Source organism: Chionomys nivalis, chromosome 22 (assembly GCF_950005125.1).
Source record: "Chionomys nivalis chromosome 22, mChiNiv1.1, whole genome shotgun sequence".
Taxonomy (NCBI): Eukaryota; Metazoa; Chordata; class Mammalia; order Rodentia; family Cricetidae; genus Chionomys; species Chionomys nivalis.
This window is the reverse complement of record NC_080107.1, coordinates 43,051,119-43,068,542: the sequence shown is the minus strand read 5'-3', so window position 1 is coordinate 43,068,542 and position 17,424 is coordinate 43,051,119. Positions and strand designations below refer to the sequence as shown.

General features: G+C 51.2%; 1 protein-coding gene across 2 annotated transcripts in view; it reads right to left on the bottom strand.

Annotated features, from left to right (window-relative positions):
• Positions 1-2,614: 2,614 nt before the first annotated feature.
• Olfm1 (olfactomedin 1) overlaps positions 2,615-17,424 on the bottom strand; it is a 37,697-nt gene continuing 22,887 nt past the window's right edge. For both annotated transcript variants that reach the window (XM_057754545.1, XM_057754544.1), the window contains exons 5-6: positions 10,219-10,325; positions 2,615-4,313 (exon numbers count right to left, since the gene is read on the bottom strand). In XM_057754545.1, coding sequence (XP_057610528.1) covers positions 3,639-4,313; positions 10,219-10,325 — 782 coding nt within the window. In that variant the 3' untranslated portion in view covers positions 2,615-3,638. The remainder of the gene's footprint in view (positions 4,314-10,218; positions 10,326-17,424) is intronic.

The window sequence follows — 17,424 nt, the reverse complement described above, 5'->3', positions numbered from 1 at the left end:
AGGGCTCGGGCACGGGTGGGTAGAAGAGTTCCTGCCACCAGACTTCTGTGAATCCTGCAGGATCCAGGCCTGGGGACTCTAGCCACAGGGTGCCTGATGTTGGCGACCAGACACAAGCTTGCCACAAAACAGTACCCCTGTGAAAATTGGGGAAACCCCGTGCCCAGCTGTGAACAGAACCCTGGGCTTCATGCTCTGATCTCGAGCATCTCGAACTGCAGGATTTTGATCCCAGGCCAAACTTTTAATAAAGAAAATTCATCCACAGATGCTCTGCTATTGGCTGATATATCCAGTTATTGGAATCTGGGAGATTTAGTGTCAGGGGTTGCTTTATTTGCTCTCTGGATGGAGTCATTTTTCTTACGTATTTAATCTCCTAGCAGAATATTTCCCTAGGAAGTACACTGTCTGAGACAGCAAATCCATGTGGCCCTGTCACATCCTTATTTTGTCTTCTAGTGACTCACAGGATGGGCATTTGCTCACTTATGATTCTTATTTTTACTATGTCATTAAGAAGAAATTATACAGAAATCAGCCCACAATCACCACCCGTCATCACAGAGCCGTAGGCTGATGATGTGTGTACAGGACTCCGTCAAAACGGGGAGGGGGCAGAGGCCTCACAGCTTGAATGACGGCTTTATTGGAACTTGGGTCTTTTAGATAAATAAGCAGCTACTCTGTCTCATGCGGGTGGGGTTCTGCATGCTGTCGCACCCAGAGATAATTTGTAAGCATGAAAGTATGAAAAATGTCTCCCACCTCTGAAAGTTTTAACTGGAGGCTCCTCCTGTGTCCCTGTGTCCCTGAGAGCTGACTTGCTCAGGAAGCCTGGCAGTTAACGAGGCTGTAATTAAGGATCAGCTTTCCCCAGACCGCCCTCCTCTCCCCTCCTTCCTCCTTGTCACCTCTTGGTGGAGCCTGCGAATTCCCAGGCAGAAGAGAAAGCAAGAGAAGAGATTTCTTTCTTCTTCTTCTTTTTTTTTTTTTGTTTGCATTTGGAGACTTACCTATTTTGGATACCTAAACCACCTCTCCCAGATCCTAGAATATGTTGGATGAGATTAGTTACAGGAAGTCTGGGAGCCTGTGGGAGGGAGATGCTCCGGCAGGTGGGGAAAAGCGGACATCTCTAAGGTGTGTATGTGGAGGGGGGAGGGTAATCCAGAGACTTGATGGCTAACCCCACTCCCCCTTAGGGAGCAAGCTAGGACCCCATGTCTGGGGTCTGGTGAACACAGTGAGAGAGGGCCAAAGTGGGTCCTGTCTCTTAAGGAAACTAAGTTTGCTCAACCTACAGATTGAGCTTGGTTACATTTGGCTGATGACAGCTATGAATGTGGCCACATCAAAATCATGAATTCACTTAAAGTATTAAGAGATTTTTTATAACTTTTTTTGTAATTGAACTTTGTAGATAACATCATATCAAAATTTCAAAGACTGGATCAGTCACCTGTATGAGCAGCCCATTTAATCACTAAGGAAGGAGCCTGGGGTCCAGGTTGTAGTACCTGGAGGAGCAGTGGCTGAAAACACCATGTCAGGCCTGGCCGTTCAAGGCTCAGCACCCCTCTGGAGGCCTCCCAGATCCCTTTCCATCATTATCCTGTTCCTCTAATTTCTGTCAAGGGCCAGGTAATAAGAATGCCTAGTATGACCAAGCTGGACACCATCCTCAAAATGTCCATAGCTACTTTCTTTCTAGGTGCTCACCATGCAGTTCTGCCAACTTCCAGTGGGCACCAGGATCATTGTCTGTCTGTAGACATCCCCAGACTCTCAATTCCATGGCAAAGCTGAACATCAGGGGCATCAGATTGTTCAGGGTATTGTCAATATCTTGCCTGGGGACCAGCCAGCTTCATGGACATACATGGGAATGCGGGAGACTAGTGTGCTCACTGATTGGTGAACACACACCCTGAACCATGTCGTCACTGTCCACACCAAGTGGGGTGACAGGTGCCCAACTGTGGAGGTGAGGGGAGATGAAATAGCAATCACACCCCAACCCACACAGAACATTGGACAGAAGCCATCTTGTCAGATCTAAGGCCAGGTACATCACCATGGGCAGAGAGAGCTCCTCTCAAGCCGCCACTTCTCTGGCTGGCATTAAATTCCAGGGCATTCTAGAAAGGCTCTCTGCCTGGGCTGTGATTTGTCCTGCAAGAACCTCAGGACTTCCTTAGACACAGGGATCCACCTGGGTGTCCTAGGACATTATCTGCATGTTGAGCTCCTTGGAATTGCCATGATATACACATCTAGGGGTCCCAGGGATGACTAGGCACCCCTACATAGATCTCTGGCAACCCTTGGTAAAAGGCTGGCCTGGAAGTAGGGTAGGTTCACCTTCACTGGCTTAGCATCAGTGGGGTCTCAGCTGGTGACAACCAATGGCACTGGGGCTGTCTGGCATGGGTGCCTGCTCCAGGAGAGAAGAGTAAGTGAGGGGTGGGAGCCCCTGGGGCAGCTAAGTCGGGGGAAACGCCAAGCTCTTTCTGGCTTTGGGGATTGGGAGGCTGGGGTCCAGACTAGAAGGTAGCTGTGAAGATCATACACCCAGCTCATCTCTCTTGTCACACAATAAGCAAAGCGAGGCTGTCTCCTAATAACTTTATTGTTCCTCATATAACTGAATAGTACAAAGTTGCCCTCTTTTACCTATTTTTTCTTAAAAAATGACTTTTCCACACATGGCTATCCTTGGGGAGTTCCTTCCTGTTGGAAACTGATGTTTCCCAAGATGCGTCCTTCCCATCCAAGGTCACAAGATTCGGATAACTTGACAAGAAGAGAATTCCACTGGGTTGTTATCAATATGAACTTGACTATGTCTCCTATAAGGGCAAACACTGATTTTTTTTTTTCTTTTTAGAAACAGAAACCATCCACTTATCAATCCAAACTACGGCATCGCATGACAACATTCATTGCATAAATTGAACACACGGAGTTACCACCTTGGGGGATAACAGACGGACACCTCACGACCTAGCTACAGGGTACGCAAGTTCAACAACGTGGGTACGGCAACTTCACTCTACGAACACCCACCATCGCTTCGGGAAAGCACTAGACACGGGTCCATGAGCTACCGGGAGTCTCAGCACAGTTAATCTAAGAGACAACAACACAGTCAAGAAAAAGGCAGCTGCGATACATGTGGGCTGAAGCAGCCTACACCGAGCGCCGCGGGGGGGGGGGGGGGGGTTGGGGGCGGGGAGGCTCCGGGAGGGGGGAGTGGCCATCACATCATCGCGCTGATCACGACCTAAGAAAATGTCCATGCAATCCTAACAGTGGGTTGTTCTTGGGTGAGAGGGGCCAACAGTCATCGCCTTGCTTCTTTGAGTTAGTTGACCAGAGAGGGCTGAGGAGGGATGGGGACAGCCAGGGAGCCTTGAGCTGCAGTTCCATCCGCATACATGGTGGTTTCTTCGGAAATCTGAGGTCCACCTGCATGAGTAGGAGGAACATAGAGGCGACACCATCCCTCGGCGTCAGAATCACGCTGATTCCACAAAATCAGGGCTGTTAGTATTCTTGGAATCATTTTGGCAGCTATTTCATGGAAATGTCCCCTGGGAGAGGACTTGGACCCTGGGCTTCTGGGAAAGCAGGAGCTACAACTCATCAGAGCGGATGACGTGGAAGAGGGTTACATTGTAGAGGGTCTGATGGCCGTTGTTCCAGGCATACAGGGCGCGGTCCTTAGGGTTGTAGTCCAGCATGGAGATGTGGGAATATTTGTTCTGGAAGGGGATGTCAATGTACTCGTAGGTTGAGGCATTGGTCTGGTAAGCATAGTGGACCTTGGTGCCCCCCGAGTAGCCGTTGGTGACGTAGAGGGTCCCGCAGATGATGAAGGCCTCGCCGGCGCTGCGCTTGGGGTAGCTGGTGTTCCATGTCTGCAGGATCTGCAGCGAGACCGGATCCAGCTTGCTGATGACAATGTTGCCGGCATTCTGGTTCGTGGCATAGACAGCCCAGAGCCCATTCTCGTCTACCATGAGGTCGATGTCTGAGTGGCCACCCCAGGCATAGTGGTACATGTTGTTGTAGCCAGCGTAGTCCAGGCTGCGTGTCTTCAGGATCGTCTCCGTCTTCAGGTCAAACCTGATGATGATGTGACTCTGGAATTTGTTGAAATAGATGGAACCATTGTAGACCACCTGGCCCGTGCCTGACCAGGGGTGTGGGAGACGGTGTGAGGTAAAATTGTCTGTGTTCATGAAGTCCACCATGGACTTGTACTCACGGACAAAGCGGTTGTTGTGATAACCATCCATGTACCAAACCTGTGGGGAGAGCAGACTTCGTCAGTGTCCCACAGCAGGAGGGTGTGGGAACTTAAAACGGAAGGACCTGGAAGAGTCATCAAGACTATAGCACATTCTGTCCTGCCTTCAAGAACACTGGACTCCTGCCCGGCCCCCACTCAGACCTATTTTCCAAACCCCTGGGAAGGGTAGGACACAGTGGAGGGACACAAGTGGGGACAGGCAGTTGGGGGCTCTGGAGTCTCACACATACACACTGCACAGCCAGTCTACGCAATATACACCAGTGGTTGGTATGGAAACCCCACCAGGACCCCAGATGGAGCCCCCTCTGGTGCCATGTTATAGGACAATGATCTCACTGTTGGCTCGCTATTGGATCCCGGCCAAGGGCTTGGGAATGTCATCAAAGCAGGGACACAGTGCTGGAGTCAGCCTTGTAAAGGGTATAGCTGCTAAGACGATGCTCACACACTGGGGAGCTTCTCTCTGCAGTGACAACTGGCTCTCAAGGTCACTGGGAAGGAGCATCTCCCAGCGTAAGGATGGGACACTGTGAGCGAGTCCTCTCCAATCCACTGGGCTGTTACTGAAGTACAGTCTGACTCATCGACTATGCTGGGCAGGGGTGGGGGTGTGTGTGCAGGGAAAGATAACTAACTGGGGCTTTGGTTTGCTGTGGGGAGCAATAGCTCATTCCCTAATCTGCGGAAAACACTTTTCAGACTGGAACACGGGACTCCCAGCCGTAGAAATCAACCAAGTGAAAAAAAATGACTGAGGCCTGAGTTTGAAGGGTTACAAAGGAAGTGATTGCCTATGAATTTCCTATGACTCTGTACGCCAATTGACCCGAGAACCATCTATACTGGGAACAAAAACCTTTAGTCATTTAAAGCAATTTTGTAGCAAATGAGAAGTGGGCAGGGCTAAGAGAGGAGATCTGGCAGCGTTATCTGCCTGGCAGTAAGGCAGCTGTTTTATCCACGGAGAGCTGGGAAAGCTGAGCAGGGATTAGGGCTGCGGTGGCTCTCAGGCATGGCGCGACATTTTTGTTAAAAACAAAACAAAACAACCCCCCCCCCCAAACCAACAACTGTGTTCCTGAGACATCCGTTCAGATGCTCAGAAGCAGATGTGCCTTTTGTTTTTAATGAGATTAAAAACAACAACGACAACAACGGAGTCTCGTTCGAGGCTGTTATTATCCCATGTCTCTCAGACCATCCCTCAGTGATATGGGTCACGGAGTACTGGAGGATCGGGACATGTTCTTGGTCTCTGGGGGAAAGCCACCCACTCACTGTGCCCTCACTGGGTTGCCTCGTGGGACAGGGAGTTCTCTATTTCTTTGCAGCTTCTGCTTGAAGCACCTTCTGCTAGCCCTCCCTGTCCCCCTCTGGAGTAAGCCCCTCCTTGGTGCTTTGGAGTGGGCCTTCTGTGGTGGAGAGCTAGGGATGGGTTTCTGTGTTTCTTGGGTCCCGTGTGTAACAAGATGACACCAATGTCTAAGGATCTCTAAATGGTCTCGTTTCCCACACACTGGCAAATCAGACAAAGGCCAGTGGTACCACTTTCTGAAAACAGAGATTAGAAGGCACCAGGGGAGTAGACTCTAGAGGCTGAATATTTAACCACATGCTCGGGAGGCAGCTTGGGATATGGGTCATTCTGCAGAGGAGAACTTCACAACTCAAAACCCGGAGAACCTCATGGGAAAGAGCCCCATTTCCACAGTGGCTGCTCCTCCCCTCGGCACTGTGACCTCCCCCGCTAAAAGGCCCTTGTCCTCTGTCCCTTCCAAGACCTGATGGTTTAGACCAAATTCACTCAGCTTGGGTTGGTGCTGCCCTGGGATGAGACCCCAGTGATAGTTGCTGGTTTGCATGTCCTCTGGAAGGGTTAAGGGTTCTTCCAAGGATGCTCAGCACAAGGTGCAGGGCAGAGTACAGGGTGTCAGGATGCCTGCACAATTGCATGACTTTATTTGGAGAACACGAGTGCCATCATGCACTATTAACCCTTATATAAGCCCACATACCAGCAGAGCTGCCTTTGAGGCAAGACAGCCGCTTAGTAAGTAGAGGGGACCAGTGGAAGAAAAGCCACCCCACTTTCACTCTTCTGGTCCCGATTTTTGTCTCTCCATAGCTGACCTCTGACAATTCTGACATAACTAACCAGACCTGCAAAAGAGAAACACACACTTCTATTTCTAGGTAACTTCTCAAGCCAGACTGTTACACCAGCTCGTGAACCATGCCTCAAGTCCAATCCCACCGTGACCCATGTATGAGCAAGGATTCCTTTGATCCACGTTTTATCTTTCATTGCCCTTCTCCAGCTGCCTAGTGACCTCTAAAACGTCTGCTCTTCAGGGAACGAACTCGGTGGATCAGAAAAAAGGAATATGTGGCATATCCTAACACCCAAACTTACAGATGTAGTAGTTTCCAAGTCCCCAGATCTGTAGCCATTGCCCAGGTGTACTGGGATGTCCTTCTAACATCCGGGCTTGATTCCGAGTGCATCTTATCTTTCTGCTTTGTCAGTTAGCATGCTGACTTTGCATCTGTCTCACTCACTCTGCCATTCTCTCCTGGGGAGGATGTCCAGGGCCTGAGTTGCCAGGGCAGAGGTCCCCGAGGCTCTGCGGAGCTCCCTGAACCGTCCTGCACATAACCAAGTTGTGTCCCTGCTGCTGGATTCGTTTTCAGATGAGAAACTGAGGCCAGAGAGGTTTGCTTAACTGTACTAAGTTTAGTAGCTTTTCAGGGAGGAGGGCAGCCAGGGTAGGGCTGCCAGGGCCTCTGGCCAGCACCTTACAATGCAGCCGAGGTGTTAGGTGATGCTATTTAAGGGCCTTTCTTAGTAACAAGACTTTAGTTAGCTCTTCTCTCTGGCTTGGCGAGCATTTGACAAATGTCCTCCTGAAACTGCTAACATCAAGGAATTCAGCTTTGGAAAAGATGTTCTAAAGAGAGCTGTTAGTGAAGGGGAGGAGAGAGCCTCGGTGGGAGGCTAGGAGGAAGTGGCGGGATGCCAGCCGCCCCAGGAATGTCCCAGTAAGTACGCCCACTGAGGAAGGATTAGAAGGGATGTCTAAGCTGCCAGCAGACAGAGCTGCAGGCACCAGCATATCTGCATAATCTAAAGCCTTCTGGATAATTCCACCCTCTGTTCTAAGGATCATCTGCTGGCTTTGATGTTGCTTAGATGAAGGGAAAGGTCCTTGAAGCACAGAGCTAAGCTGGGGTTTGAGTAGTATGCCACCTCTCTGAACATGAACCTCCTGGGGGTGCTGGGAGCATGATACAAGCCCCCTCTCTGATGTCTTGTGTAAGTTAGACTGGACTTCTGAGGTGGGGGACCAGTGACGGAGAAGAAAGAGGGGTGGGTGGGACATGGCTCTATCAGGGTGTCCCAGTCCAAGAAGACTGTGAGCCTTGGATTCCAGAATGGAATCTTTGGAACTCCAGGCTCTGGAGCTGTGGTAGTGTGGTAGGGATTTACGTAGTCTATGCACAAGACGGGAAGTACAGCCAGCTCCTACCAAGTCCTTCTGCTTCTGACACTGGCAAAAAGGGCAAGGCCTCTGGTGGGGACTGAGGGTCTGTGGCAAGCAAACAGGCGGCTCACTGCTGAGGGAGGTTTCTTAGCACAGTGCCTGTAGACAGTTGGCGCTTGATAGACAGAGAGAGGAAGGCTTGTGCAAATGTATCCCAAGCTAATTTTGTTCTAACAGCTTACACAGAGGCAGTGGAGATGGAGCTAGCTCAACGCAGCCCCCTCGGCACACACTAACGAGGGGTTCTACAGCTTCCTGAGGCCTCCTCACAGGCTCGACACAATTCTTCCCTCTGTTTCACCCTAACATTCTCACAGAACCCTCCACAGTGACCCGCTCCGAAGCCATAAAGCCAACATCAATTTCTCTGTATGAGTGTGTGAGTGTGTGTGCCTACGCGTGCACGTGTGGCAAGTTATTGGTCTCCTGTGAGTATGTGATCAAAAGTGAATGGGAGATTGGAAGAGAGCAAAACAAAACAAACACTGCTGGTGTTGATCAATGGTAGGACGAGGCGACATGTCACTTAGCAGGCTGAATACATGGGCCACTGTGGGGAGCATGTGGTTCTGAACGGCTGGAGCCCAAAGTGCTCAGAGCAGCACCCAATACAGTATGCCTGCTCCCAGCCAGGGTCCTGCTTTTCTGCAAGCCGGAGCTGGTCACTAGACACGACATGGTTGGGACAGAACCTGGCATGCTGGCCTGGGCTTTCTAAGCACCTCCTACCTTGGCTCTGTCTTTCTCTCCAGAAAGCCGTACCATCCACATCTGTAGCGAAGGGTGTTCCTAACAAAACCTCGAGCGGAAGTAGGTTTTATCTGATGGGATGTGGGTTCTAGCACAGCCTACGTGCTCTAGTTAGTGTTAATTGTCTATGTTAATTGTCAGCTTGACCCAACCTAGGGTCACCCGAATAAAGAGTCTTCCTTAGGTTGATCTATGGGCGTGCCTGGAAGGGACTGTCTTGATTGCCTTAATTGATGGGAGGACTCATCCTGTCGTGGGGAGCACTATCACAGGTCCTGAGCTGGCTGCGCACAAGCCATCAATTAGCATCCTCCATGGTTCCTGCTGTAATTTTTTGGCTATGGTTGAGTTCCTTAGGCAGAAGTAATGCTTTCAGGAGTAGCACACAGGTCCACCTTCAGGTTCCTGCTTGAGCTCCTGCCCTGACTTTCCCTAATGATGAAAGTGTAACAGAAAATCCTCCTCCCTAGGTTGCTTTTTATCACAGCGGCCAAAACCAAACTAGAATGTTGAGAAACTATGAGACCATCATGGTCCAGAAACCAGTGTGAACACAACTTATGCCCACACATCCCTGACCCTATGGTATCTTCAGGGCAGCCCAGCCAGCCCTCTAGAGCTGACTGAGCCCTTAGTGGCACTGCTCTCTAGAGCTGGCACATCTAGAGGGTCTTTTGCTCACCCCAGCTACCTCTTGTTTTCAGAACTACAATCTTGCTTTGGAGAGATGTGAGTCTCTCTTGTGATAAGATTTCAGGACCTCGGATCTCAGGCTCCTTTCTCTGGGCCCAGGGAGGAGCTCCCAGTTCCCTGCTTCTGTCCACTATCCTGCAAACCTCTGAAAAGAAGAGGCCTTGGGGAGGAGTGCTGGGACCCTGGGAGGCTCATCCTGGCTGCCGTGATCGGCACTGCACGGCATCAAAGGACCATGATTCTCAGAAGCACCCCTTCCAGTTCCCCTAGAGCTTCCTGAAGACTGGGGCTGCTCCTTCCAGGCAGGCCTCCTCTATAAGGGGCCTCCCAGCCTCTGACTCCCAACATCCAGTTCCTAAAGGGACTGAGACCAAGGCCCAGTCCCCAGGAAGGAGAAGTAGCCCAAAATGGGCGGCTGGCTCATTTTTCTTTTCTGCTGTTTGCCCAGGGGGGAAACACCCAGGAAAAAGGAACCCAGCCTCTTCTCAAAATCAAAAAGAAACACAGAGCTTCTATCAGCCATGAAAGGAATGGCAAATGAGTACAAATCAGCTGTCATTGAAACAAGAAAGGCCTAATAGATTCTATCCCCGGAAGCAGAGCCAGTGATGGGAACCGCCTGGAGCGGTCAGCACAGGAGATGCCTCAGTACCTGCTCAGCCACTGGGCAGAGCCACTGTTGCTTCCACAACTACCACCACTGTCCTCAAATGGGCAGCCTCCCCATCCCACTGTCTGTCACTTGTGTTTGTATGGGGGCCTCTACCAGCTTTCCTGGGAAGAAGCCCTTGGGAGACTCTGGTTCTACCCAGAGTCTGAAGCTATCTGCTCGGGAGGTAGACATGGCTGGCACTAGGGAGAGAGATAGAGACCAGGTCTTTTAAGCCCTTTAAAAGCTCCAGGGACACTTACCCTGTTATCACCTTCTGGGGCCAGTGGGTCTGTCATCCAGGACCCGAACCTTGAGCCAGAGGTCTTGACAGTCACCGGGTCACTTATACCCGTCAGCTTCCCGCAGGCTGGAACAGAGTGCGCATGGGTCAGAACTGACTGAGAGCCTTGGATCCCTCCCCACAAGGGCACAGCTGGGCTGGGGGGAGCTTCATCCTCTTCCCCTCCAGATCTGGTGCCCAACAGCCCATAATGTCACTTAAACAAGTCTCCCCACTGGCCATGAGGAGCCACCTCTTCCTCCAGAGGGAAAAATTAAGGCCAGCATGGGCAGGGCATAGCAGTGAATGGCTGCCCTCCTGGGTCTCATGATTCCTTGGGAGCAAGAGGCCAGGGCAGCCCCAGTAACAAGAGAGAGCTAGCCACAACAAGCCTCAGTCTTCTCTGGGAAATGGGACAAAAGAGCTCAGTCCTTTCTGACTGCTGGAACTTAGGCAGCATGGCAGGCAGCAGGAGGGAATTTAGGCTCCATGGGAGACACTGTACCCAAGCAGGATTCACCTCCCAAAACAGAAAGACAATCTTAGCAGTCTGTAACAGCACCCCACACTGTGGGAGCACCTTCCTTGTGCACGTGTCTGTCCTCCCTTGTGCATGTGTCTGTCCTAGAATCACCCCCGATGGTTCTAGGCAGGTGGAGGCTTGCTGCTGTCCTGCTGTGTGTGTGTGTGTGTGTGTGCGTATCTGTGGGTTTTCCATGCTCTCAAGAATAACGGCCCCTGGCAGGAGAGCTGGGAGTTGAGCATCATGCTCTATGGGATCTTGGACGGGACCCCTGCAGCCCTCCCTTATCCTGCAGCTCTCTTGTCCACTCTCAGCCTCCAGGTTGAGCCTGTTGTGCAGGACTCCTCTTTTCCATCCCACCAGGTCAGGCTTGACTGTGACCCGCCCCCCAAGTCTATAAGATACCTCCCAAGGACCACATTAGCATACATACACAGTTTCTGCAAAGTTCAGAGAAGATCCAGATGCTTAGGCGAGATTGTGAGAGACTTAACCTGAGACCATAGGGAAGCAGAGATAATCCTACATGGAGCAGGGAGGGTCAAGCCCAGGGGAGGGTGCAGCTTGCCATGCTCCACACCCAGCAGCATCTCCCCAAGCCTGGAATGGGGTGAGCATGTCCACAGAGGCATTGTACAAAACCGACAAGGTGAACTGCTCGACTTGGCTCAGGAGCCCGCAGAGAGGGGACCTTGGACAGAGGGAGGCTCAGTAGGATTGAAAGCCACTCCAGGCCTGGATTCCCACCGATGCTCCAGCACTGGCACTCCTGCCCAGACTAGGAGAGGAAGTTGCCACCACTGTGCCCACTCTCCTGTCCCTTCCCCTTCCAGGAGGAACTTGAGTTTTCCCGCACTAGCACTTGCTTCTGAGGCTTGAGGCTCCATGGAGGTCTTGGGTGCAAGGGTCTGAGAGGCCCATTGCTGAGCACAAAGCATGCCCACTTGGCCTCTGTGCATACTGCCCTGCCTTACCCAAGCCCTGGCTTGGAGGAGACACCAAGAAAAGGGTAAGGAAAAAGAAGGGCATTGTGGGAAGCCAAGGTTGACCAGTGTTGGCAGGAGTTGGAAGTGAGGATCCCTGATGGGTTTGTAGAAAAATTTCCTTCACACACACACATACATGCATACACACAAATTCACACACACACACACACACGCACACACACACACACACACACTTGCATAACTGTATGCTTCTGAGGTTCGAATGAGTTCATTGTGGGCTGCCTGTAGAGGCTGGGCAGAGGAAGCCAGATGCCCAAGCTGGACTCCACCCCTCACTCCCACTTTTTCTTCCTTCGCTCCTGTTGACTTGGGGTGGGTGTTGAGTTGCCAGGAGACAGAAGCTCCTCCAAAATGGGTGGGAACTGAAAAAAGCCAACAGAAGCCAACCCTTTTGCAAGTCCTCTTCCCAGAACCCATCCTACCATCCAGACCCAGCATCCACAGAGTCACTGGTCCCTGTAATATCTCATAGAAGGTCTCCCACTGGTCCTGGAGATATGATCTATGAACTGCCTGCAGGTTAGGGTCCAAAGGGATCAGCATGCACAGGAGGCATGGCAGGAAACCCGTGTGGAAGGAATCCTTCCCACTCAGTGGCATGCTGTGCTTGAGGCCAGCACATGACTCAGCCACATACTAAAGATGCCAACTTACACTGATCTGTCCCAAACCCACTGGAGGTCCCTTTGCAGTTGGATAGCTTCTCCTGAAGAAATCTACCATCTTTCTGTATATCACCTGATCATGACACAGTTTCAAGGGGATGCCCAGCCCAGCTTGGATGCCTAACCCTGACCCTAGCCTTCCCTGCCTCCATAGCCAGGCCTATTCTGTTCTTACTCTAGAACAGCATCCCAACTTCCCACCAAGCTTCTAGGGCTGGTCCCAGACACATGCCTAGACCCTAAAGATGTCATCATTCCACCCATCTCAGTGACCTCAGCTGAACCCCACATTCCCTTGGGGTGCCAACAAAAGCATCGGGGGCTTGCTGTTCCAGGTAAGGGGTCTCCTCCATTCACCCTACTTCCCCATAAACAAACGAGGAACTCAGGTCTCAGAAGAGTCTCTTCAGTACACCAACCAATTCACCAGCTGAGAAGTGTTGGGGTCAGTAGGGTGAGCCTCTGGGGAGTGAAGGCAACCCTTCATGTTACCCACATTTGCTTCAGTTATAAGCAGGCACTATATCACCAGAGCCCCCAGGAAAGCAAACTAGCGTAGGTGCAAACTCAGCCTTCCAGAATATGCCTGGATGGTCCAGTCAGTCTTCTGTGAGCTCGGATGGAGAATGTGCAGGACTTTGCTCTCAGCCAGGCCAGGGGCGGCTTTGAACAATCTTACCACACTCTACTCAACCGTTTCTGTTTTTGTGTTTTGTTTTGTTTTACTGTCTCAGAAAGTGGCAGGAGGTCTATGTCTGAGTTCTACAGGAAGGCTACCCAGCAGGTCCAGCCTGCCAGCCACACCCAGCGTGTTTTTCTGGTGCATAGTCACCAGGGCAGTCAACCGTTCAATGCTTCAGTGCTGACTGAGGAGGGTAGGTAGGCGTGGCCACTGTGTCTCCTGCTCTCTAAGATGCTCGGGCAGGCACAGCTCCGAGGGCCCATGGGGCTGGAGGCTGCTTGCCATCCTTAAGTCAGGGAGTTATTTTTAGTTCTCTGTCCACACTAGTTCTGCCGAGACCTCTCAAACTGACAGGATCTAAGAGAGCCCATGGCAGAGGCTTGGCGGTATCTTGGCACACCCAGTTCTAGAAAGTACCACTCTCCAGCCACACACTCAGGTTACATGTGGGGGTGGTAGAAAGCTTTGGGGTCTCAGGAAGAGGCCTGCAGGAAGGATGATGCCCAATGGGGAGGGTCCTGGACTGGAGATGCTTGGTCAAGCTAGATGACAAGCCGTGAGCCTTGCACACTTCTTGGGTGGATGCCAAGCTGAGAGCAGCCCAGACTATCTCAAAGCTTGAGTCAGGATGAGTATCTCTGGGAGGCAGAGCTGAGAAAGGAAGGTCTGTGAGCTTAAACAAGCTTTGGCCCTGGCCTCCGTTCTCAGTGCTTAACCCTGAAACTAGAGAAGAACTGTCTGGAAAGAAGTCTGCAGGCTGGGAATAAGGTCCAAGATGCAGATGCAAGAGCCCTAATGCAGACCCAGGGTTGGATCCAGAGCCCACAGCAGACCTGTGAACATAAACTTAGAGCTATCTTTCCCTTCTTGCCCTGTCCAGGCCTCTAGTGGACCACTCTTTAAAAGAAATGGAGGAAGCAGGCCTGGTCTAGGTTGTTGTAGGTTGCCGGAATCCTGGGCTCTGTTCCCTTAGGCTTCTACCGCTGAATCACCCTTAACTCTCTCACTGGAAGTGGTCACACCGCTCTGAGAGTCACTAGCCTCACTGTGAAGCCTCCACCAGGCGATTCTGGTATCTCAAGTGTTAGGAAGGTATCTTTTCCCTTGAAGAGTCCATATTGCTCGGGGCACAGCACAGCATGGTAAACCAGTGTACCCCACCAGGGCAGGAGCCTGCAATTAGCATTCTACTAGTGTGGGCACTGTGTGGACAGCTCACTTGGCTGCCAGGTAACTCATAAGTGGGAGGCACAAGGTTTACTAAGACGTTTCCTCAGTAGAGCAAAAATACACTTTGCCCCTTGGTTGGCCCTAGCTGCCTGGAGGCTTCCAACCCAACTGCAGAAAGAAACAAAACAAAACAAAACAAAAACATGACCAAAGAGCCCTTGGCATGTATGACAGGAATATCGCTTCATACCAGCTCGTCCTCAATGGCAATGGTGACCAAGGAAGCCTACAGAACCAGTACAACCTAAGTCTGGGGGGCAGCTGCATTGAGCAGCCTGTGTTGGGGTCCCCAGTTCTAGCTTTACTCAGGTGAGCTGCTAGGATCTGACCTTGCAGCATCCTCTCAGGGGACACCAGGGTTCTGGGCAGCTAACTGCCTCTTCCCTTCCCCAGGGACAAGACTTGTTGCAGGGAATTGCATTTTGCAGAAAAGGCCCAAGACATGTTATGTCTAAGCTCTATGCTTAGTGCAGAAGGAAGATATTTCAAAACTAAGTCCTTGATGGGACACTTGGAAAAGCATGCTGCCCGAAGATGAACAGAAGAATTGCTAACTCTGGTCCTTGAATTATGCTTTCTGCCTGTGTGCAGGCCAGGAATTTAGGATGGTTCTGAGAAGGGACTTGGAGAGATGCAGGGAGCCTTCCCTCCCTTATGGATGTAACAAAGCACCTGCGAAGCAGACACACCAAGGCCCCCGGGGCTTGAGGGTTTAAGGAGTAACACTCAGCTACTGCGCAGCCGCCAGTGCAGAGCCCCGCCCACTGGGTCAGCAGGGAGTGGTGCCCACGACAGAGTGCACCCTGGGCGTGACCACCCTGTCAGTTGGCTGCTGAGGAGGCCGGGGGACGAAGCCTCTTCTGCAAGACTGATGCAAAGACTGAATTAAGAAGCCATAAAGTATTTAGTCCTTACGCTTCCGGCTGAAGGCCTGGGACAGATGCTAAACCTATCTATAGACCCGTCAGTCAACCATCTGCCACCTAATTTCTACCAGCAGCTTATCTACTCATCCATCAGTCATTGACCAGTCCTCTACCCGGCTATCCATCTATTGTTGACTATGCCTCCCTCTGTCCCTCTGTCCTTCCACTTACTAGCTATGCCCACTCCCACTTGCCTGCCCTCCCACCTGCTTACTGATCTCTACCATACCCCCAGCTGCTCCTCTGAGCCAGGCAGTGCAGAGCTGGTGACGTAAACAATGTATGTAAATTCTCATAGTGACCCTAGGGCTTAAGGACTTTGTACCTTTGTGTTGCAAAGCAGGAGTCACTGGGATGGAAGATGGTAGGGATCTGGAAGAGGCACCTGCTGTTGAGTAGCTTGTTACTTTAGCTATTTTATAGTTTGGCACCCCATGACTTCCCAGACTGGGGCTCAGAACCCACCGTCCCAACCCCAGCTGCTGTTTCTCTTCAAGTACATGCTTCTCAGGTCACCTCTCTGGTGCACCCTAGGGTGGGACTATCTGGCCTCATTCTTTCTTCATTCCTGAATCACATGTGTCTTAGCAGTCCAAGGGTAGCCACGTGAAAGCCCCAAGATCCTGGCCATAAGGTAAATTCATGCAGCTGCTAAAAATAGGCTGAGGACAGATGGGAAGTCTGGCTTGGCTGGGATAACCTGGAGAGCCGTGTGGGCTGCCCCCTCTCCCAAAGGCCCATTAGCTTGGCGGCCTTGATAATGTCCTACCACGGTCTCCATCATGATTTTCTTAGTTTCTCTTAGGCATGACACCCTGCCTTGTTACCTGGCAGTGGAAATAACTTTTGCAGGGAAATAAATCCAGCCTCTGGGCTCTTCAGAGACCAGGAAGACCTCTAAATACTTGGCTGGGAAGGCTGGGAAGGAGGCCATGGAGGAAAACCAAGGGAAGACTGGAGGAGACCCATAGCCTGTTCCTCAGCCCAGCACCCTAGGCACTCCTAGAGGGCATGTGCAGGCAATGGAGAGGCTGTCATCCAGTCCCAGTCATGGACGGACTACGGCTACCAGCCCCTGCCGCAATGGGTCATGGGTTTTATGAGGCACAATAGTAAGAATATAAAATGGAAAATGATATCTTGGTGTCCCTGTGAGTGTCTCTTCAAAACAGCTAGTTCCCAGTACCCATCATAGCTTCCTACCTCATCAGTACTGGGAGCTCAAAACTTTAAACTCTTTTGTGGGGCAAGCCAGGAGCAGCCGTGGGGAGTCACCTGGAAGCCAGGAGATGACCTCTCTAGTGAATACTCCCATTCCTCTGCCACCTGACACCAGGAATCTGCACTCAGGTGCTGGTCTGTGTAGGGGCACATGTATGTATGAGCTCTGTGGAGGCCAGAAGACAACTTCAAGCATTTCTCAGGAGTCACCCGCCTTGACAGTGTCTCTCACCATCTTACTTCCCAAGTAAGCCACGGGGGGACTGGCCAGCAAGCCCTAAGACCCACCTGTCTCCCCTCCCTTGTGCTAGGATTATTTTTACATGAGTTCTGGGTATTGAACTCAGGTCCTTTGCTTGCTCTGGAAGTACTTAACCACTGGAACCTTTGCTTATCCCATACCAAGGCTTTTGAAAAGTATTTGTTCTTTGGGATGTTTTAAATCAGAGCATCAGATGGAGCCAAAACAAAAACTTTCTGGAGACAAAGTCACCCTTACAAGTACATGGTATAAAAACAAATGAGTTGGTCAGACTCTGTGGAGGAACGCTGAAGCTGGTACTGTATCAGGACATGAAATGTACCATTTAGAAATGGCCCCGAATAGCCAACATGTGCAATTTGGCCAAAGCCACTGACTGGGTAGTCAGGCAGGCATGCGAACTTGGATGCTTCCTACCTTAGGACTGTCAGGGGACATGACTCTGAGAGGAAAGCCACTTTGCTTACCAGTCCATTTCACCTGGGCTGCTGAGGGTCCCCACTTCTATCCAAAACCTGCTGCCAATGTACCCCCTCTTTTTAGTTCCAACTAAACCTGATGCATTGTCTCAAGGGGTTTTATCAGCCCTCATCTCAGCCTGGATGGAGATGTGTTTCCAGCCCTTTTAAAGTTATCCTAAAAACACATGCATGAACCACACACATGCATA